General features: G+C 37.9%; 1 protein-coding gene across 11 annotated transcripts in view; it reads left to right on the forward strand.

The window, feature by feature from the left end:
- Positions 1-21835, forward strand: part of rapgef6 (Rap guanine nucleotide exchange factor (GEF) 6) — a 127985-nt gene extending 106150 nt beyond the window's left edge. For 7 of the 11 annotated variants that reach the window (XM_026940958.3, XM_026940960.3, XM_053240172.1 and 4 more), the window contains 8 exons: positions 2549-2672; positions 5081-5104; positions 5736-5953; positions 8592-8771; positions 14483-14645; positions 15957-16378; positions 19632-19898; positions 20255-21835. In XM_026940958.3, the coding sequence (XP_026796759.1) occupies positions 2549-2672; positions 5081-5104; positions 5736-5953; positions 8592-8771; positions 14483-14645; positions 15957-16378; positions 19632-19898; positions 20255-20277 (1421 nt within the window). In that variant the 3' untranslated portion in view covers positions 20278-21835. Of the gene's footprint in view, positions 1-2548; positions 2673-5080; positions 5105-5735; positions 5954-8591; positions 8772-9772; positions 10020-14482; positions 14646-15956; positions 16379-19631; positions 19899-20254 lie in introns of those variants that run through there. The other 4 variants (XM_026940961.3, XM_026940962.3, XM_026940964.3 and 1 more) reach the window with 3 other exon arrangements.
- Positions 21836-23302: the final 1467 nt, after the last annotated feature.

Raw genomic sequence — 23302 nt, forward strand, 5'->3', positions numbered from 1 at the left:
AAGAAATTTAATAATTAAAAACAAACAAAATGTTTAACATGAGACACAATAGACCATCAATAGCAGGTATTCATTGTTGGCTACATAAGCACTCCCTCAGAAGTGGAAGTGTACAAAGCGAGCCCTGTTTTTTGTTTTTTTTTAACACAAAGAAAGTTATTTCCCTGTCACCCACTCTTTAGCAGTCGGCCTGTTTTCTGCTACTATCTTACATTCTTCTTTTGCATGCTAGCATTGTTTAAGAGCTGGCCAAGTGGATATTACGTGGGTCTTCATTCTTATTCAAAAAGGGCCAATGTGGCTGCAGGTTCTATTCCAGACTTGCTCATCTTGATTTTTTTTTGTGCATGTGCGCCACATGCGGCGACCTTCCACAAAGTCATGACTGTATGATGTAGTATTTTGTATGAAATACTGCAGTAAATGGCCATCTGTCTATGTTTTTTTTTGTCACCTCATAGTCACCTCACAGTGTCAGACCTTTTATGCATTTTGTGGCTATTTGCAGTTTGTGATCAATGTCGACACTACAGGTAACCAAAGCCTGGCAGTAGGTTACCATCATCTCCTCTATTTCTTCAGGCTGCAGCTGGATTCCCTCATTAGCATGTTAGCCTTAATATCACTCCTGCTCTGTCTGTGAATTTAGCTACAACTATTTTGCTGCTCAGTGTGGCACTTACATCTCAGTTCTGAGATCTTCTTTACACCACCCACTATCTGATGAACTGCTGACCTGTGAATACAGGATGTTAGCGTGGTAGAGTGGTTCTCCCCCACCACACCATGCTCTACGCCACTGAGTCTGTGAAGTTAGCTTGACATGCATTCAGGGGCTGAAGTTGGACTTCATTTCATTTCCTTGCATCTGCACCAAGTTGTCCTCTCCTGGTACTTTGGTTCAGTCCTGCGATCCCAGCAGTCTATTACCTAGAGGGCATGTGGCTAAGTGTGCTGCTACTAATGTGTCGAGACACGTCTCATAGCTTGACAATTTTGTTTGCCAGATTGCTAACGACATACTTGGGTTGGAGCTGAGTTTATTTTCTCTGCCAGTATTGACCACCTCAGAGAAGCAGTCTCTGGGCTAGATGTCTCCTGCACTAAATGCTCAGTGATGCTGACACAATGCACTTGGCTGGCAGATTTAGACTCTGATTTTTAGACTCTTTTGCGGATAAGATTGAAGACCCCTGGAATATTAGGTGGAGTCACACGGCATGGGTGAAAGTATGTATAGTATTATCAGGATAGGTGTTTATTATGCACATAGCAGCTGGTGGCTTTTGTGTCATTGATAAGATCTGATTAAAGCTTGTGAATGGTACACTATATGACCAAAAGTATGTGGACACCTCTCCTAATTATTGAGTTCAGGTGTTTCAGTCATACCTATTTCTATCAGGTGCATAAAATCAACAATCAAATACAATCTCCACAGACACAAATTGGCAGTAGAATGGGTGGTACTGAAGAGTTCAGTGGCTTTAAACATTGCACTTTAAACAAGGCAGCTCATGAAATTTCTGCCCTGTTAGATCTGCCCCAGTCATCTGTACTATCATTGTGAAATGGAAGTGTCTAGGAGCAGCAGTTGCTCAGCCACGATGCTGTAGAGCACACAAACTCACAGAGCAGGGCTGCCGAGTGCTGAAGCACATAGCATGTAGAAATCACCTATCCTCTGTTGCATCACTCACAACAGAGTTCCAAACTGCCTCTGGAAGCAACACTAGCACAAGAACTGTACGTCGGCAGCTTCATGAAATGGGTTTCCATGGCCGAGCAGCTGCACACAAACCTAAGATCACTATGCACAGTGCTAAGCATTGGCTGGAGTGGTGTATGCTGCCAATGGACTCTGGAGAAACAAGGATGGATTCTCTGGAGTGATGAATCATGCTTCACTGTCTGATGATTCTGGGTTTGGCAGATGCCAGGAGAACACTACGTAACCAGAATGCATAATGCCAACAGTAAAGTTTGGTGGAGGATGGATAATGGTCTGGAGCTGTTTTACAGACTTTGGTCTAGGCCCCTTAGGACTAGTGAAGGTTTAATGCTACAGAATACAAAGATATTTTAGACAATTGTATGCTTCCAACTCCGTTTTAATGCCCATTTTGGAATAGGATATCCAACAAGCTCATAGACGCTGTGGCCAGGAGTCCACCTATTTTTGGTTATATAGTGTATTTCTCATTAGGGTTAATAAGTTTCTAAGGGTAGCTTAGAAAAATGTGTTAGATGTCTTAGAAAACCTGTTAGAACACATGAGACACAAGAAATTGCTTTATCTTAATATTGATTTAGGATAAAGAATAAAACTTAACAAAGATGTTCTCAATTAGTCATATATAATACAGTATATAGTGCATGCAAGCATCACTGCTATCACTGTGTAAGTGCTGAAGATGTAAAAGAAGAGAATTTACTTTACTTGCATTAGTAAAAATATATATAACACTGAGTTTTAATTTCCTTTCATTTCACTTTACCAGCCTCTCATTAGTTACAATTCCAATTCTCCCTTTTCACAATTGCTCAGGTAATGACACAAATGTGGATGGCCTTGTGAACTTTGAGAAACTACGAATGATTGCCAAGGAGATTCGTCATGTTGTGAGAATGACCACTACCAGCATGGACCCAGCAATCATGTTTCATCAGAGGTTTGTGTCTGGAGTGCTCATATTGCTCACAGTCCGAATGATGTTTATGTTGCCTCTGGATAGCCATTCTTGTATGTATATGGAACACAAAATTTCTTTCATTAATGAAATTTCTGTTGAATATTTCACTGTTCAGTAATAAATTCAAGGGACACTCCAGTTTAACACTCCAGTGTAACTCCTGATAATAGCTACCCACTGTCCTGGAACCTGTTATTGTCAATATTTTTCTTATTATTATTATTAGCATCCAAGCAACAAAGATGCTGGAACCTTATTGTGACTTTTAGGATTTTTCTTTCTTCTTCACCTTATTATTATTTTTCTGCCCTAAAATGAATCATGCAGACCAAACTGGAAGTCCTAGAGACATGAAACTTGGTCAATAGGTAGTACTTCCTCTTGCTATTCACGTTTGTGCACACAAAAACAAGTATATCTCTTGGAAACTAAGGTGTACAATTAGAATTCTTTTTGAAGTTGATGCTTTTGCAATTTAGTTTCCCCCATTTAAATTTGCCATAGTTTGCAGATTATGCGAAATCTACTTTTGCAAGCTAGTCATAGGATTTTTTACCAATTTTCAGCTTGGGGTCAAATTACTCAGGAGAGTGTGAACCTCAATAATGATCAAAAACATGTTGAGATTCATAAACAATATGGCCACCATACATAAATCAAGTTTAAGGAGGCTGAGCTTAATTTACTCAAACAGCTGTAACTAATGACTGCTTGCATGGCTTCACACAAAACCTGAAAGACATATACAGGACAAGATTCTGAGGTCAGATGCAAAGTTTGGGGACATGGTCATACATAGGGGTGGAGCTAATGTCAGATTACTGTTTCTCAAGAACTGCAAGGTCAGTTAAGCTGAAATTTGGTAGGATGCATCTACAGTCCCCTGCGAAAGTTGTGGAACAGCAAGGCCAGTTCTTTTGTTTTTGATATACACTGAAGACATTTAGGTTTGAGATGAAAAAATGAATATGAGACAATAGAGCAGAATTTCAGAGCTTTCATTTCCTGATATTTACATCTAAATGTGTAAAACAACTCAGAAACTGGCACCCTATGTTTGATCCCACACATTTTTCAAGTGATGTGAAATACTGGAACATGTGACTAAGAGATGTTACATGTTGCCTAGGTGTGCCCTGTTAGATTGTTTAAATAATTGAAGTTATAGTTATAAATAATTATAGTTAAAAAATAGCTCTGAATGTCTACTCTTGCATGGCTGCTTCTGGAATGGGCTCACTAATCTTTATTGATGGTATAGCAGTAGCATTCTACTGCTCATAATGGTAGCAGTAGAATGAATTCAGAAGTCTACAGAAACATGGTCTGACAATATACAGAGAAATTCATCCAATCTAATTGGAAGGAACTTCATCATGCAGCAAGACAATGATCCAAAACACATTGCTAGCACAACAAAGGAATTCATCACCAGACCGTATTGAGCATGCATTTCACCTCCTGAAGAGGAGACTAAAGGGAGAACCCCTCAAAACAAACAACAACTGAAAGAAGCTGCAGTAAAAGCCTGGAAAAGAAAAAAAAAGAATGCAACAGTCTGGTGATGTCAGAGGGTCGCGGGGTTGATGCAGTTGTTGCAAGCAAGAGATATGCAACCAAATATTAAGTGTTATTAACTTTAATTTACTTTAAGACTTTCTGTTTCAATATCTGTTTCAATAACTATCTGTATCAATACTTTTGCTCACCTGCAGTGGATATAAAAAGTCTACACACACACTTTAAAATGGCAGGTTTGTGTGAAGTAAAAGAATGAAACTAAGATCAATCATGTCAGATCTTTTCCCACTTTTAATGTGAATTTGCAGAGTATACAAATAAAGGGAAAAAAAATCAGAATTAGGGAATTAGGGGGAAAAATAAAAAATAAAAAAGTTACAATAACCTAGTTGCATAAGCGTGCACAGCCCTAAAGTAATATTTTGTTGAAGCACCTTTTGATTTTATTACACCACTCAGTCTTCTTGGGTAAGAGTCTATCAGCATGGCACATCTTGACTTAGTAATAGTTTTCCACTCTTTCTTACAAAAACATTCTAGATCCGTCAAATTTTCCCAGTTATAAAAGGGTATGCACACTTTGAGATTGGAAAAAGTTCTGACATGATATATTTTGATTTCATTTTTTTTACATCACAAAATGCATTCAACCAGTCACGTTTCAGCAGACATTTCACACAGCTAGCATTGAACCTTGAAATTAACAAAACTTGATAAGTATGTCCATCTATGGTCACACGTACATGGTTCTGTGTGTACGTCTGTGTACGTGTGTGTGTGCATGAATGTGGGTGCGTGTCCTCTTCCTGATTCTTTCTTTTCCTTGGTGCCCTCCTTTGGTTCTTTTTCATGGTGCTTTCTTGCAGGAAGAAGAGGTGGAAGAGTTTAGGGTAAGTCGCTCTGTCCCTCTTAATGCACGCTTGGTATGGGTCATTATTATCATGTCTTCAGTCCCCATTTCTTTCTTTGTAACTTATATACCCAAGCCTCAAGCTCTCCTCTGTGGAACATTTTAGTTAATTGTTTAAAACTTACCAAGTTACAAAGTTTTTTATAATCAGTTTAAAATCTTTTTCTTTTTTTATTATTATTTTATTTTAAGTCAGCGTTCCCTAGCTGCATTAGAATATTATGTGCTGGTTAGCAAAAAAAAAAAAAAAGAAATATTGGTGAATGCACAGAATGCCATGAACTCTGTTATTACTGTGGAGGCGCTTGAGTCATGAATGCATAACAGACAACTTCTGCATTTAATATGCCTTGCATTCCATTCATCCTGATGGAAACATTAACTAATAGTGTGACATTAACAAATTAATTTTGTCTATTTAAAGGATCCTTATAAAACAGTCCTCATAAAAGAAACATTTAAATAAAGCAACATTTTCTAAAACAAAGTGGCACCAATCATCATGTGTCTTAGCAGTTTATTTCTATTCTGTCTTTTTGTCTCAGTGTTACTATAATGATATTTGAAGGACATTGATGACTTCTCAAGCTCTCTCTCTGGCCCTCCTTCAGGTCCTTGAGCCAGGGTAGCACTAATTCCAACCTGCTGGATGTGCAGGCTGGACATAAGAAGCGTGTGCGGCGCAGCTCATTGCTAAATGCCAAGAAGCTGTATGAAGATGCACAGATGGCCCGTAAGGTCAGGCAGTACCTGGCGCAACTGCAGGTGGAGACAGATGAGGAGAAGTTCCAGATTATGTCTCTGCAGTGCGAGCCAGCCTACAGTACCTGTGAGATTAAGCACTCTCTTATTTTTCTAGTTTAAAAATGTTAGTGACCTAAATGCATGCATCTACCAGAAATCCTAAACTAGTTGAATCTACTGAGCATCCTTTTGTGGTATTTGATTTGCATAATACTGGTTATCAGTAGCTTTCATGTTTGATGACCTGAAAATTAACATGTGCTTTTGCATTATTGGGTTATTATTCAACCTGGCAGCAAATAAAATTATTTAGAATTACCGTCTAGTGGGTTCTTTATGGCCATCTCTCTTGCAAATATTGCTTACAAGACGAAGCACAAGTGTAAAACAACAGTTATGTATGAAATTGTGAAGTGGTAGCTCAGTGGTTAAGACGTTGGACTGCCACTGCTGGGCCCTTGAGCAAGGCCCTTAACCCTCAACTGCTCAGTTGTATAAATGAGATAATTGTAAGTCGCTCTGGATAAGGGCATCTGCCAAATGCCGTAAATGTAAATGTAAATTGTAGCTGAACATCAGAAAAACGATTGGAGTGGCATTACTCTATGTAATGCCAGTGAAGAGCAGATGCTCCTTATAGAGTGGCATGTCATATTAGGGGTGTTCAGAACACCAAAGTGATGTTTATCACAAGGAGTCAATCATGAAAATATGGCAGTGTCCTTTTGGTCCTGCATATGCCTCCTGACAGGGCTGCCTACATGAATCTCTTGTGCTAGAGAGAGGCTGAAGGGTAGGACTTTGAATTGGAATGCCTGTTTTTGGAACGCAAACCTCATATTGAAGCTGTGCTCTGGGGTGATGGGAACATGAATATATCATGCATATCCACTGATGTGAATCAGTTTTGTGGCTGCATGCCATGAATCCTACAGAACTGGGGGGCTTTTAGGAACCAACTCAGCTCTCTCAAATCTAGAATTAGATGGAAAACACCATCCATCTTCTGAACTAAGAAGTGCACAGAGTAGAACCCCTTTTTCTGAACCATGTGGGCTAATCTTTTGATTGCACCTTTGTCCAAGAAAGAACAAACTTTTTTTTCTAACAGCAAGGAAAACTTGTTGGCGTCTAAAAGTGATGAGGCCCTGAGCCCTGAATAGGTTGGGGGGAGGCCAATGATGTAATTCTGTTCAGCCTAACAGGTGCAGAGCCTGGGCACAATATAGCAGTTGGTCTAAAAGCTCAGCTGTCACTCTTAATAAAATAAGTTGATTCAGTGCCATGAGCTTCAGGCCAATCTGGGCCTGTCTGTGTGTGGCTGAAATAGTTTGTTTGGAGCCTGCGAACGGTGCATGCAGGCTGGTAGAGGCTATATCAGAGTAATTTATGGACCCTTCTGAAGCTGGAGTTGAACAACATGGTTCAGTGTCAGACTGAAAATGTCTCCCAAATGCAGCTACTATGTACATTTAATTTAATTGTATGACCACCACCTTAACTATTTGGCAGCTTTTACAGCTACAGCAAATAATATTAATTTGGAAATTCTTTATTGTGCACTGACAGCTATTTGTGCACACAACTCAAAGTAGGGATGAGATACTAAAGCATGGTCATGAAAGCGTGATGTATGAGTGGGGTGTAGTTTAATTTCATCATGCTTTGAAATTGCTATTTTGGGATGTCATTGATAAAATAATGCCATTGTTTTTCTTAATTCATTTTGCTCTTCTGTGAAGAAAACATGCCCTCGGTTTGAAAAATAAGCTGACCAGGCATTCTTCTGCTCTACTTACAGCTCACTTTCAGTGGTACTCATAATTTTACCCATAAAATTCCAGACAATTAGTTATTTGCAGCATGTTCATCTTTTGCTTTCGAATAATATTTTAAACAGTTTTCTTGTTGCATCTCACTGTCTGTAATCTGTTTTATACTTGACTCACAGTACATGTAGTACTGTGCAAAACTCTTAGGCACCCTGTATGTACTACTAATTTTGTTTTAGATGGTTGTATTATGACCTCTGCAGTTATTTTACTGCAATTAGGGCAGTAAAAAAACATTTTAGATTTCCAAACATTATGTTTCTGACTTTCATTTATTTATTTATTTGTTTGTTTGTTTGTTTGTTTGTTATTTTTAAATTGTTACAGAAAAATGTTTATATGTCAAAATGCTGGCTGTCAGGGATTACCTGCAGATACAGAAGCAAATGACAGTCAAAGTCTCCAGAAGAACTGTGGAAGATACTCTAAGATGCTTAGAAAAACTTACCAGACAATTTCCTTATAAAACTGTACAAAATGTAGACTATTGATGCATTTTTCAAGACAGTGTGTTGGCATGCCAAAGAATGACTTATGTTACTACTGTTTGCTGCTGTTTATACATTTTCTATGTAGTAAACATTTAACTGCTTTACTTTTGAAGGCATCTTTGCTTTACATCATTTCTTTTTTAATTTGTGCCTAAGAGTTTTGCGTAGAGCTACATGCATATCACCTTACTCTTCCAGGAGATCTGAGCTCACCTCAGCTATTGAGAACAATTAATATTGCATGCCATGTAATTTACCTAGTGTAAATCACCTGCACATGCCCACAACTAAAAATCCAGTTTATCAGATAACAATGCATAAAGTCAGTAGGGGCTTTTTATTTAGATCTTAATAAATCAGGGCTTTAAGGAGGTGAACTGTTTGTGTTCTGTACCTGCAGTGTCTAAAAATCTGAGTGAAAGGAGGCCCACCAAGTCTGACTTGTCTCCCGTGTTCACGCGCTCACCCTTGACCTCTGGCAAGTCACACAACCGCGTCTCCCAGGTTCTACAGGTTCCCCACGTCAGCCTCAATCCCCTGCGGAAGAAGAGCATTGCCAAAGACCTAATGACTGCACACAGTGAGTCAAAAAACACACTCAGCTGGCTGTTTCATTTCAAATATTTGCTAAGCTGTTGAATAAATCTCATTTTATAATCACTAGCAATGAGGAGCAATCTAAAAAAAAATAATAACAATAAAACATGAATTAGCATATCTCCCTCTATTGATTTTATGATGTCATTGAGGTAGAGGGAGAATCTGTGATTTGTAGGATTGATGAATCCCAGTCTGTAGGTTGCTCTGATAAACCCCAATTACTTCAAGCTTGTAATTAGTATTGTAATTATCTGTTATGAACACGTATGAACTTAATAGCAGTTTATGATGATACTCTATGAGAATTAGACACTATTTTCATCTACATATTAGCAATTTCATTTTTAGTTTGGAAAACTCTAGTAGTGTGCCACCAAAATTGCATAGGATTGTAGTCCCTTAATGGGCATTCAAGTTTCAGGCCAACACAGTTTGTCAAATCTTCTGATTGACTGATGGCAGCCATAAGTATTTATTTTAAAAAAAAACTCTAGAAAGTATAACATCTGCAGAGGTGCCAACTAGAGGACTGCTATCTCACTCCCTCCCACTCCCTAAGGAATTCTGACCAATCCCACCTGCTCCCACAGAAAGTCTGACCTCTAACAAACCTGGTTCTGCTTCCCCAAATATAAATATATGAGTAATTTAAATCACAGTGAACCTGAACAGGAAAAAATACTTTAAAAGAATGAATGAATGAACACAGTAAATGAGCATGTGCATAGTTTATCAGTAATAAAAGTGTAACAGTTTTTATTCATGGCCAGTTTTTATTCTATGCTGATGCTCAAATCTACAAATATCATCAAATTAATCAGTAAATATCTTTCACTACAGTTCTAGAAAGTGTATTATTATATGCAATTTAATTTGCAGATGGACCAGACTGCAGACCAGACATGCACTTTTGTTACTTGTGTAACAGTTGTATAGCTTGTACACTTAGCCAGTTGCTTATAATTTCAAACTTTTCTGCAGATTGCATGGATCCGTCCTGTCCACTGACACATGCTAGGGACTTTGTTGGGCTGAATAGGTGGGCTAAATTCTAAATAGTATATTTTTTTCAGACTCTCTAAATGCTACATTTTCTCGTTAGCAATGTTGGCAACTCTGCATCAGATCATACACATTAGATTTGATGAAACTTTCATGCACAGTCTAGGACAAGGTTTAAAAACTAAATTTAACACATAATGAAAATTGGCCAGTGTACATTGAGTTTGTTCCTTTTTTTCATTTCAAAATGATTTTTTTTCTTTTCTTATTTTGTTTTCCTTTGAATTCATTTTTTTAATAAAATAATTTAAGAACATATTGACTCATTTATAATTGTTTCTTCTTGTTTCAACGTAGTGTAGAAATCAAATACTCATAAATCTATATATTAAAAAATGCCCACTGGAGTACATTTCAGCATGAACAGAATCGACCTGGAAATACAACAAGGCCATTCTACAGGCTATTCTCTGGTTAAGATGTGTAGTCTCGAACCTCGTTCTGATTTAATAAATTTTATGATAAAATGCAGAAAGAATTTTATGAGTGAATAAAAATTTTTAATTCACAGCACTTGGAAAATTATGCTGATATCTTTCAGCCATCATATTGTCCTCCTTCACTGTCCTTCGCTATTTTTAAAAAGTTTAGTGTAGTTATCCATATTAGCAGGCATTAATGGCAATTTTAATCTACTCTTCTTGCTACTAGCTTCCCAGCAATTGCTTGTAAACATCCATGTGATTCAAGGTCATTCATACATTTTAGCCCCAAAATGAATGAATGATCAAAAACGTAATATTTATTTTCATAATATTTTTTGTTTTAAAACCAAAAACTGTTTGTTTTGAACATCTTGTTTACAAGTTCCAGTGATATAGAACATTTAGGACAGTTTAGGGAATGTAGATCAGCTCCTTCTCCTTAGGTTTCCTCACCTCATTGCTCCCATAAAAACAACTGGCGATGCACACAGAGATGTCATTAATGTTATCTCGATTGCTGTTGATGTGTCTTGGCCCTGGAAAGGAGAAATCCTTCATTCTGATGATACAAATTTGCTTGACAAAAAGATCGGCCAGTCTTCTCTTGGTTTCTCCAATGTATATTTGATATACATAGTCATTTTTTACATAGTCCCTCCATTTTCACAGGTTCAAAAGTAATTGGACAACTGACTGATAAGCAGTTCCATGGCCAGATGTGGCCTGTTTCCTTGTTATTTCATGACAAATTAAGGAGATAAAAGGTCTGGCATTGATTCCAAGCTTTGAATTTGCATTTGGTAGCTCTCAATACCAAATAGGTGTCGATGCAAGTGAAGGAGGCCATCATTAGGCTGAAAAAACAAAACAGACATATCAGAAAGATAGCAGAAACTTTAGGAGTGGCCAAATCAATGATTTGGTACATTCTAAAAAGAAGGAATGCACTGGCTCAGCAGCACCAAAAGGCCTGGAAGGCCATGGAAGACAACTAAAGTGGATGATCGCAGAATTCTTTCCTTGCTGAAGTAAAAACCCCTTCACAACATCTAGCCAAGTCAAGAACACTCTGAAGAAGGTAGGCGTAACATTGTCAAAATCTACAATCAAGCATGCCTTTATAAAAGTAAATACTTTTTACTTTTTACATCTTGAGGGTTACCTCAAGATGCCAACCACTGGTAACAAGAGCAGAAGGGCAGATCAGACTTTACTAAAAACATCTCTAACTGTGAAAGCACTGACCAGTTCTGATGCAAGATTTACTTGTACCAGAATGAAAAGAAGAAGTGAAGGGAAGAGAAGAGTTTGGAGATGGTCATGTGAGCAGGCATGGAGTAGGTCATATTTGTGGTGAGCTCAGTTAAATTTCAACAAGACAATTATATTTTCTGTGCTCTATGATTCGAAATAGGCATTAAAATATTATTTTTTTAGTGTGTCTTGTTTTTCGGCATGTTCGACTGATGTGACCTCATTACAAGCATCTCAGAGTAAACTTGAAACATCTGTTGCTGGTCTATAGGAGAAATGTATTGATCCGGAAACTGAACGTGATAGAGGGACCAGGTTTGAGATCTCCAGCTTCAGTCTCAAAGTTGATAAAAGATCTGCCTTTAATGATGTTAAGAAGTTGCTCTGTGGGCGGAAAAGTTTAACGCAAAGGTGTTTTTCACCCAGCAAAGCTTCGAATCACTACGAGAAGGCAGCACGAAGGAGTTTTGTGATCCAGTGGTGGCCATAGCTTGTGTGTGTGTGTGCGCGCACTTGGATGGGTTAAATGCAGAGCACAAATTCCGAGTATGGGTCACCATACTTGGCCACAAGTCACACAACTCACTCCCCCCACCTACAATCCCTGCCAACTCTCTATCCGTTAGGCCACTGCACTTACTGCACTTACTGCACCAGATTCTAATTTGCACTTTTTCCTTTTGTCTGTTTTGTGGTAAATTAGAGGAGGGGCTAATGTCATACTTGCTGAGTTTCCAGACGATTGTTTAATTTATCATTTAATAAAAATTATTAATATTAATATGGTCAACAGGCTGTAATATAAATTTTGTTACTTGGAATGTCAAGTCCTTCAATCACCCTGTCAAACATGTCAAACATGCATTTGAAACAACTTAAAGTGGGGATGGCCTTCCTTAAGGAAACCCATTTATGTAAAATAGACTATTTTAGATTGAAAAACGAGTGGGTAGGTTATCACTCTAATTTTAATTCTAAATCTAGAAGTACAGTAATTCTTATTGATAAAAATACCCCATTTGAGGCTTTGAAGGTCGAAGCATAGTCTGGGGTTTGCTACATCATAGTAGTAGGTAAACTTTGAGATATCAGTAGTCCTGGATAATGTGTATGCACCAAACTTTTTTTTACAAATGTCTTCTCTAGACTACCAAATCTGAACACACATTATTTGATATTAGGAGGAGATATTATCTGTGTGATATCCTCATCTTTAGATCACAGTTCTGTCAAAACTACCACCCATCTATGTCATTTCATACCATTAAACTTTATACCATTAAATTTCTAGACACATATGGGACATTCAGTTCAATTCAATTTTATTTGTATAGCGCTTTTAACAACGGACATTGACAAAGCAGCTTTACAGAGATAAGATCTATCTGAAATAAGAAATAAGAAATATCTGATATCTGACATTTTCTCAATCCTGGATCTAGAAGCTTTTTTTTCATCTGTTCATCAAACATACAGTATTCGTATTTTCTGAAGGTTACAAGGGTTCCACTGATGAACTCGCAATTTCAAAATCCTCCATATATTTATGGAGGATTTTGAAATTGCGAGTTCATCAGTGGAACCCTTGTAACCTTCAGAAAAGACGATTTGCCATGAGGAATAGGCCAAACACTGCATAAAATCTAATGACTTCCTAACTGAAGTTAGGAGATTGGCTAGGCCATGCAAGCACCTTCACCTTCTTTTTTTAGAAATCAGTTTTGAGTTATTTTGGCAGTATGTTTGTTTTGTTGAAACCTCAAAGTTGTTCACAGGTTCAGTTTCCTGGCCCAAACTCTTAATATGAATAAACAGAGTGTACAACGTACAAATTGTGTGGACAAAATGTAGAAGATGGTAAACAGTCCCAATAACAAATTTACATAACTACATAAAAATAAAACAGATTCTATATACACCCACACTAGACATATAATTCACACTAATAGAAAAGCACTAGAGTTGATCAGAATAAAAATAGTTCTAAGCTTTTTAATTCCTTTTGGCATGTCAGTCAGATGAGTGAGAAAATTCAGGGTAGAATTTCACACTTGTGTTCTGCAGACTACAGCTGAAATCAGAAGAATCAGAAGAATCAGCATTTTTCATGTATTTAGTCTAATTTAGTGCACACACTAAATGTGTGGGTACGAATTCACCTTTACCAAGGGAACCTTGTGGGGACATGGTTGGACTAGAGTGAAAGGAGGAGAGGCCCTCATTCCTCTTTCCACTGTACTCCTCTACTAAGACAGATGCTTTCTTCATCACCTTTGGTGGAGTACAGTGAGGAGTACAGTGTGTGCACTAAATTAGACTAAAAACATGAAAAATGCTGATTCTTCTGATTTCATGTCAGTTCTCTGATATCAGTTCCCTGAGTTCATGTCAGTTCTTTGGCTGCAGCATTTTGCATTAGTTTATTGTCTTTTTAGCTAAAATAGTGAAAAAGAATGGGGAAAAAATGAAAGCACGGGCTAGGTCGTGTGCTTTTTTAACAATAGGACAACAGGACTACAGTCCTGCAATTCAAAACAATAACAACAGGACTACAGTCCTGCAATTCAGTCTGAATTGCAGGACTGTAGTCAACTGAACCTGCCAGGCTCGCTGTCATCTATTGCCAGTGAAGCCAAGGTCAAAGTGGGGAACAAAAGCATGGCAGTAGGCAACAACGGTGTCCACAACAGCGATGTCATAGGTGGGGCACAAGAACCTTTAGATTCAGAAGCAGATCCAAAATAGTACCCTGCCAGCCCACGTTAGGGGCTCAGTCCAGGCGCATCCATGTTTTTGTGCTTGCATTAAAAAAAATTGGAGCAATGTTCTGTGGTTTGAGAAGTAAAAAAGGATGTTTCCAAATATACATTTCACTTGGTCTTATTCCAGCGGAAATGTGTGATCATTGATCAGTGTTTGTTTGTGCTGTGCTACACTTTGATGGCTGCAGGCAAATTGGACAACTCGGATTCAAGCCACAGTGAGATTCCTTCACATTCCAGCATAGTCAGTAACAGCTCGGTAGACTGCATGCATTCAACAAGAAAAGCCAGAAGCCAAATACAGTCAGCATCACTTCACACTGCCTCAGAAAACTGCCAGCCCTGCACAAGGTACAGCACATCTCTCCATCTCATTCTCATGCTCTCTCAATTTTTATTTTAAACCTGCTTTAATGCCGAATGACAAATAATGAAACATTTGTATTAAGTTTTCATGTTACGTGTTACATGTTTACATCTGTAAAATGTTGTATATGTACACTACATTCATGTTGTAAATCTTCCATAAGTCAGAATCAGGAACCAGGAGACTAGCCAAGAGTCAGATTTAGAATTTATTAAATGTGCACAAATGGTGGAATAAAGAAAAGGATATATAAAAATGCATATCCTTTCACTGATGGATTCTGTCTCCAGCGCATGTTTGGTATCATGTCTGGTTTGGTCAGGTTTGGTCTGATGTGTCTCTAAAAACACAGAGCTTAAATACAAATGCCTTTGGGGATCCATCCACAATAAGACCGACCAAACAAGATAGGAGGGTGCCTTCTTAGAGCTTCTTCACACAGCAAGGTCATAATCATTATTCTCAGAATAACATGTCACAGAGTTACAATAATGATCATGATTTGAGTAAAACTAAACTGAACAAATAAACAAGAAAAACAAGGAAAACATCCCACACTCAGCTGTTCAAAAAAACCTAGTTGCAGACCGTTTGTGTCTAAGTCCCCCTCACTCCTTGACCTTCCTCAACAAACACCTCATATTCAGATGATTTTATGGACAGGGGTGCACATAACTGAGAGCATTTTTGAAATTATTAAAGTTTCACAATATCAGATGGTCTGCATGGAGGCACAAAACACTGTTGAAAATATAGAGACGGTGAGGAAGATGACGCCTATGGGGCGTGTGGGGGTGAGTACCATGCACCACTTGCTCATGCACAATCTCCAAGTGCTCTCCTGAGAACCAGAATAAAAAAGTTATGTGCATCCCTGTTTATGGATTAAAATATTGAATGAATAGTAATTTCAGTTCAATTGTTGGAATACCATTTTTTGTCTGAAGTAAAAGCTGCAGTGGTAATTTAAGTAGGGTTTCCCTATGCAGAGTTATGCAGATATAGTTTGTTTTGCAGACCTTTTGTCAGACGTATAAACAGATGCCAGAGTAACTTTGGACAATACAATGAATGAGTGTGGGATTTTTTTGTGCTCGTTCTTTTTTGAATATCATCAAACAATGCTGAATTTCATTTAGCTAGTCCTATGTCAGCATCCATTAACTCACATACCCTTTTAAAATATTTTTATATATTTTTTTATTTTATTTATTTTTTTTTTATTTAAACTGATTTTAATATTTATTATTTATTCATTTTCCTTGGATTCACCATAGATGTCTTTGTCTTCTTAGTTTGTCCTTGGTGAGGAACTTGGGGAACCAAGGCTCAAATTTCACCTCCACCAGCACTGAGGAGCTAACTTTGCCCATTTCAGAGGTGGCCGACAGTGGCCGAGGAAGCTGGACATCGTGCTCTAGCAACTCACATGACAATTTCCAGAACTTTCAGGTTCAACGCATGTCAGATATGATGAATTACCGGCATCCTCAGAAGCCTGACACTATCAAAGAGGTGGATGATCTTCAGGCCATAAATAGACATTTCAGAGATGGCTCAGACTTTAGTCAATCCAGACAGAGCTGGGCTTCTTCCAGCTCAGTCTCAGACAGGTATGAGGGAAACTACAGCACCGTTAAACATACGGTCAGTGAGCAGCAAAGCACAGACCCTGCATATAAAACAGTCACCTCCACCACAGAGAAAGGTCTCATAGGTGAGGGACTTGGAAAAACATAACAAGACCGTGTACAGATGGTCCTTCACAGATGGCAACAGCAGATTTCATGCCCATTTCGATTAGCACTTTTCTACCAGAAGTTATGTGTACAAAGTACCCATGCTGAATTTGGTTAACCTTATGGTCAAATACAATACAAAAATCCATGTATAAAAAATTTAATTTACGTTTATCCCCAACAAACAAGCCAGAGGCGATGGTGGCAAGGAAAAATTCCCTGAGGCGACAGTATGCATACTTAGTATCACAATAATCTGTGTTATTTCTTACACACACACACACACACACCCATCTGTCAAGCTACACATGCTACTCTTGAGATCCTGATTCATTCTGCCCTCCACACCTGCCTGATCCATCCTGCTGGAACTACTTCTTCTTGGAGCGGAGCCTCGCTCACCTGAAAATCGCTCGCTGCTACTGAAGATAGCCCTGCATGGACAGCCTCTATGGTTTAACGTGGATGGCACTACATACATTTATTATTTATAATAAATTTATTTATTATTACATATTATATTATAAAATACATATTATTTATAATAAATGTATGTGGTACTATGCAATTCCTGGATATGAAATGTTGAACATCCAACTGAACCACTGCATTTGTGGAAGTGAATTTATAAAGTGAAATGAAATGGAAAGAAATTTGCCTGTCGAATATTATAGGTGGTATTTTTAAACAAACTGAATATTTTGAAAATGAACTTCGGAAGGTGAATATTGATTCTTGAATTTTTAATAATGAACTTGTGTGTGAAATGTTTCCAATTGAAATATTCACAGCTTATTTAAGCTGTGAATATTTCAATTGGAAACATGCAATCATGTTTCAATTAGTGCAATTCAACATGTTTTTTGTTTCAAAGACATGTCATTATTTTACTTCCATATGAGAAGAAGAAGAAACCTTGAGAGGAACTGACTCAAGAGAACCCATCTGGGTGACACCAAATAGTGTGATTATAAATCATTCCACTTCCATAAATCTATACCATAAAGTGAAGCAGTGCTAAGTGTGTTAAAAGAAACTTGAGTATGAGTATCATTAGAGTTCTAAGTTTCTTGTATCATACTGTGGTTATCAACTGTTCAACAATGTCTCCATTGTGTAAACTGTTCGTAGCAATTGCTGTCTTAAGAAAAACCATCCTCAGCAAGTGTGAGCGAAGCTCCAAGACGAAGTGGTTCCATCAGAATGGATCAGGCAGGTGTGGACGGCAGAAGGAGTCAGGATCACTGGTATCTCAAGAGTAACATGTGTAGCTTGACAGATAGAGGGGGGAAAGAATTAACACAGAGTATTAGGTATACATCTTTGTAATGCTTTACAAAAATGCTTTGTAATGCTTTACAAAGATGTACATTTTATGCAGAGTGCAAGCAGGGACTCCAACAAGTATGACAGCCTAACTAACGGTTTGGTAACAGCATCCAAACATCCCAGTTTGTTTTCAGTCTAGACTTAAAGACTGAGACTGAGGTATTGAGCATTGAGGTAGACTTAAAGATGGCATCCATATCTCTGTAAGAAAAAGATCTTCATTACCTTCATTATTTGAGGTACCAACAAAGAACCTGCAGGCTTGGTGACCAAAGACCATAATTTCACTCAGGTACTGCAGAGCGAGACCATCGAGTGCTTTATAAGTCAATAGTAGTATTTTATATTCAATACAAAATTTTAATGGGAACCTATGCAGGGTGGATAAGATGATCATATCTTCTGGTTCAACTTATGCAGGGGTGATATGGTCATATCTTCTGGTTCTAGTAAGGACTCTGGCTGCATGCTTATGCACCAGCATGATGCTGCATAAGCATGCAGCCAGAGTCCTTACTAGAACCAGAAGATATGACCATATCACCCCTGCATAAGTTGAATGATTCACTGCTGCTGAACATGGTGCCGCATAGTCACCATGGGTTGACTTTATTGTGCACAGTCATGGGAAAAAGAAAGTACACCCTTCTTCAATTATATGTTTTTATTCATCAGGGCCTAAATAATAATTCTGTGCACCAACTTCTATGAACAAACAAGGTGACAACAAAAAAACACAACGGATTGAAATGTAGTCATGTAGTCTTTTTTTCCCAAAAAGGAATCCAGCATTCAGAAACCATGTGAGGAAAAACTAAGTATACATGTATACAAGTATACAGTGTCACCTTTGGCAACAATAACATGAAGGAAACTTTTTCTATGGGAGTCTGAGGTCTGAGGCCATTAAACACCTTTTTTTTTTTTTCTTCTTTAGCCATTCAGATGTTGATTTGCTGGTGTGCTTGGGATCATTGTCCTATTGAATGACCCAATTTCCAGCCAGCTTAAGCTGTGATGGCCTCACATTTGTCTCAAGAATATTCTGGTATAAAGTGGCATCATTGTCTCAATGACTGCAATTTTCTCAGGTCCCGTGGCTGCAAAACAAGCCCAAATCATCACCCCTCCACCACAATGCTGATGAGAGCAGGTGGAGATGTTTGGTCATCATGCCTAGTGCCATGTTTGGCGCTATGTTTTGCAATAAATGTTTATTTAATAAATGTTTATTTACTTATAAAGTACTTTCTTTTTAAGTACTAATAAAGTATTTTCTTTTTCCCATGACTGTAGAAGTGGAATGATATTCTGGTATAAAGACACTATCCAGTGTCACCCACATGAGGATTGGGTTCACTTTTGAGTCCTCTCAAGGATTCTTTTTCTTGTCGCCTCAGGGAGGTATTTCTTGCCACTATTGCCTCTGGCTTGCTCATTAGAGATAAATTTAAATTGCAATTTCATACCCACATTTCTGTAAAGCTGCTTTGTCCATTGTTAAAATGTAAATGTAAATTGAATTTAATTAAAATTTAGGAGGGCGAATCCAACAAGATAGTGCAGATAGTGCTCAGTTTAGATTTGTGACTGAGTTGTGCCAAGCCACACTATTTGGTAGAAAACTGCTGTTCCTTATGTTTGGCATTCAACTGAGTTTCTGATCTTTTTTACACTAAATGTGGATATGTCCGGAACACGTGAAAAAATCCCCCCAAAATGCCACAAAGGCACAAACATAAAGCATCTTTATTCATCTATAAATCTGCTGCCCCCATCACTGTGAAGGTCTTTTCATTTTATGTTATGTTGCTTTCAGAACATTTAATTTATTTATATGCTCCATGTTTCATTTGTTTTCTGTTTTCTCTCCCCTTTGCTTATTATCACATCTTCCCTCAGTGTATTGTGTAACATCACCATGCAAAGATGATAGGTACAGTGCTCCACCTCCTACCCCACCCGGTTATCAAGGGCTGTCGTTGGGGGACATGCAGGCACGAGACGGCGGAGCTCTAAGGCCAGCCTACTTAAAGCCGCCCAACTATAGCGTGGCATTACAAAGATCCAAGCTGTTGGGTGACACATGGAGAATGGCAGCTGGGCGTCGTGCCATCTTCACCAGGCCTGCTATTGTAGCACCTCATGCTGTAGCTAATAGTGAGGAGGGTATGTTCTCAAAGCCTCCAGATTCAAATACAGTATGATATTAGTTCTAAGTTAATTTTAACTTGGATCTAACTATCACTGCTATGGTCTTCCCTGACACATTTGTAGCAAAGATATGAACAGATGAGCAATTTAAATTAGTAATAATGTTACTAGAAAGGCTCAATCAGAGAAGAGGCAAGAGTATTTTAATCCAGTTACAATCCATTAATGTTTTTTTTTATCATTTGTTGTGTATTGTGTGTATTTTCTTGTAGTGCACTAAGTTTGTTTCATGTTGAAAGTAGTTTGATTTTTGAGTTTGATCATATTGCATTTTGGTCTTCATTTATTTTTTCTTTTCGCTTCTCTTACAGATGAGCAGGTGTCAGCAGTGTGACTCCAGCGAGAAAGGTGTGAGAGAAAAAAAGTATGAAGACGGCGTTGTAAGCTGAAACCACTCATCTTCAGCAAACTCCCCAAACACCACAAGCAATGCCACATACAGCAATATTTAATTTTGTGCAAGCTTAGACAAGCCTCTTTCTTTAAAAAAATCTTTTTTAATCACATAACATCATGGTTTAAAAAAACTGCCCACTTTAAATCTTAACACCATATATGATTCCTTCAATTTTGTATTATATTTTGTGGAGCAAACCTTGTTTTGTTCATTTGGCATAGGTGTAAAAAAAAAGTGTTTAATGTGTCTCTGTGGAGAGAGTATTTTTTTTTTAAATTTTGATTTTACCTGATAAAATGCTTTCTGTAAATATCCACCAAAATATAAAGGCTTCTTGTCTATCCTAAATCAGCCCTAAGATGTGTGTGCTGTCATGGCGGTGACAGTGGTGTTATGTAGCTGTTTAAATTTTCCTGTTCAAAGATACAGTGTGTAAAATTATTTTTAAACCTGTTTTAGATTTTGGGTATATTCTAGATCCTGTTTCAGGATGTTTGCATAATAGAAGTTTATATTTTGGGCCAATTCACATTATTCATTGTATGTTTAATTTTTGTTCTGAAATGCCTCATGTGTATCATAATTTTGCATAAACCATCGATGCCTGTGCTTGATTTTTCTAGACATATTCTTGATATTGCCTTACCACTAATAGCATCTCAGGCAATCCTGAATGCCATCTCTTCATGCAGTTGCTTCAGCTGCTCCATGATCTGCTGACTATATGTCAAATAAACTAAGCTTTAGATGTTTCTAAAGCTGTAAACTATTAAGCCTTTGCTGCATTTTTGCAGCTGTCTGCAATGGCACTGGGTAAAAATGTTTAGCTTTTAAATAATGGATTCTTTGAGTATATTTTTTGTTCCTTACATTGGACTGTATTATTTTACTGTACCAGGCTGCTAATTTTTTTTTTTTTTACAGCAATAAGAAATAAGTAAATGCAGCACCTATAACTTATCTCACTTGTAAATGATCAACTAATTGCTTCTTGTTTTGTAATACTTGTATATTACAGTCTTGCTTGTGAAAAGATAATATAATATGTGTGCATAATTATTGGGCAAATCAGTTTTCTGATCATGTGTTTTTCCAGCTCCAACCCACATCAACCTATATGTAATTATTGACACAAATATTTTCAATATTTAATTGCTTGATGGGAGAGGGTGTGGGTTAAGTTGAGAAATATATTACATTCAGTTTTTGTGCTACAGGTGTAATGGCATAAAAAGAAATGACAGTGAAACTGAAAATAAAAATGTAAAATGCCTAACAGAAGGATGCAACACTCTTATGATTTTGTGACTAAGGTGTGTTGTTAACAATAGACATTTCAGTAGCAAAAAGACATGTTGCAAAAGGAAAAAATACTGTAATTTTCCTGGAATCTCCAAAGTACAAGGTGTTTAGTACTGTAACACCTTGCCTACTGTCAGGAAGGCTGTAACACTACCTTCACTTAATAAGAATAAAAAGTGTCTGTCTTAAGGTATTTCTGGGTGAATAAATACCTAATAGACTGATTTTTCTGTTTTATGGACAGATGAGATGAGAGAGATTATTGATGGACTAGATGGATGGACTGTGGCTATATGTCCATATAGGGCCTCAATCTGAAAAAAAAGTAGGCTGAAAAAAAAAAAAACAATGAACACCATATACTAGTTCATTGTTAGTAATTAACAATGAACTAGTAGGACCTTTTTTGGGTTGCAGATGGACTGAAGAATGCTGTTCATTGACTGTAGCTCTGCAGCCATTCCATCTAAACTGTTCTGTGTTCAAAACTTCGGCCAGTGTCTGGAAAATGGGTTCAGTGGAAGAAGACCACAGGCCGGTGCTCCATTGCATGCTACCACTTGGCTAACCAAAAAAGGTTTCAATAATGACTTAGAAATGACCTGTCCTCCTTCGTCAATTGATTTAAAACCAATTGAGTGCATTGGCCATTTTCAAACAATGTACAAACTAGTAACTGTGTGTGCGGGTAAAATTGGTTGTGAACATATGAAGAAACATGCAGCTTCAGCAGAGATGTGGAGACCCAGAAACATTAAGCTTTGTGCCCTACCTCAGTCCCATTAACAAGGACAGGGTGTGTTTGTGGACCCTCAGGAACTTCCGGTCGTCCACAATCAGTTCTTTGGTTTTCTGGGTGTTAAGGTCGAGGTTGCACACCATGTTACCAAATGCTCTTCCTGTAGGCTGTCTCATCCTCATCTCTGACCAGTGTAGTGTCATCTGTGAACATTGATTATGGCATTGGAGCTGTATGCAGTCAGAGGTGAAGAGGGAGTAGAGGAGAAGACTCGGCAAGCAGTCTTGGATGATGGTGGAGGAGCTGTTGCCAACTCTAACAGCCTGTTGGTCAAAAAGTCCAGAGTCCAGTTGTAGAGAGCGGGGCTGATACCAAGATGGAGAGTTTGGAGATCAGTTTAGATGGAATGGCTAGGATATTAAATGCAGAGCTACAGTCAATGAATAGCATTCTCCCATAGGAGTTGCTATTTTCCAGATGAGTGAAGGTAATGGCTAGGGTAATGGCATCCTCTAGTGATGATAAGCATACTGATGAGGATGTGATGGCTTTCAGATGAGAAAGGACCAGCCTCTCAAAGCACTTGGTGATGCACTTGGGTTAAGAGCGACTGGATGGAAGTCATTGAGTGCTGTTGCAGCACCGTGCACAGTAGTGGCTTGAGCCATCTAACACATTCTACCCAACTAGAAAATAGAAATAAGACTTTATGTGGCTTATAGCGTCGCCGCTCCATATCACCCATGCAGATCGTGATGGGGCAGCATTATTCTGCAAGAGTCTCCAAAAATAATGATTTAATTAATTTAATCCTCATTAATATATTAACTTGTACGTTCATTGTATTTTTTTTTCACTTAATTAAGTATTATTCCCTCCAAAAGTATTGGAACGGCAAGGCCAGTTCTTTTGTTTTTGCTA

The sequence above is a fragment of the Pangasianodon hypophthalmus genome, chromosome 15, assembly GCF_027358585.1.
Source record: "Pangasianodon hypophthalmus isolate fPanHyp1 chromosome 15, fPanHyp1.pri, whole genome shotgun sequence".
NCBI classification, from domain to species: Eukaryota; Metazoa; Chordata; class Actinopteri; order Siluriformes; family Pangasiidae; genus Pangasianodon; species Pangasianodon hypophthalmus.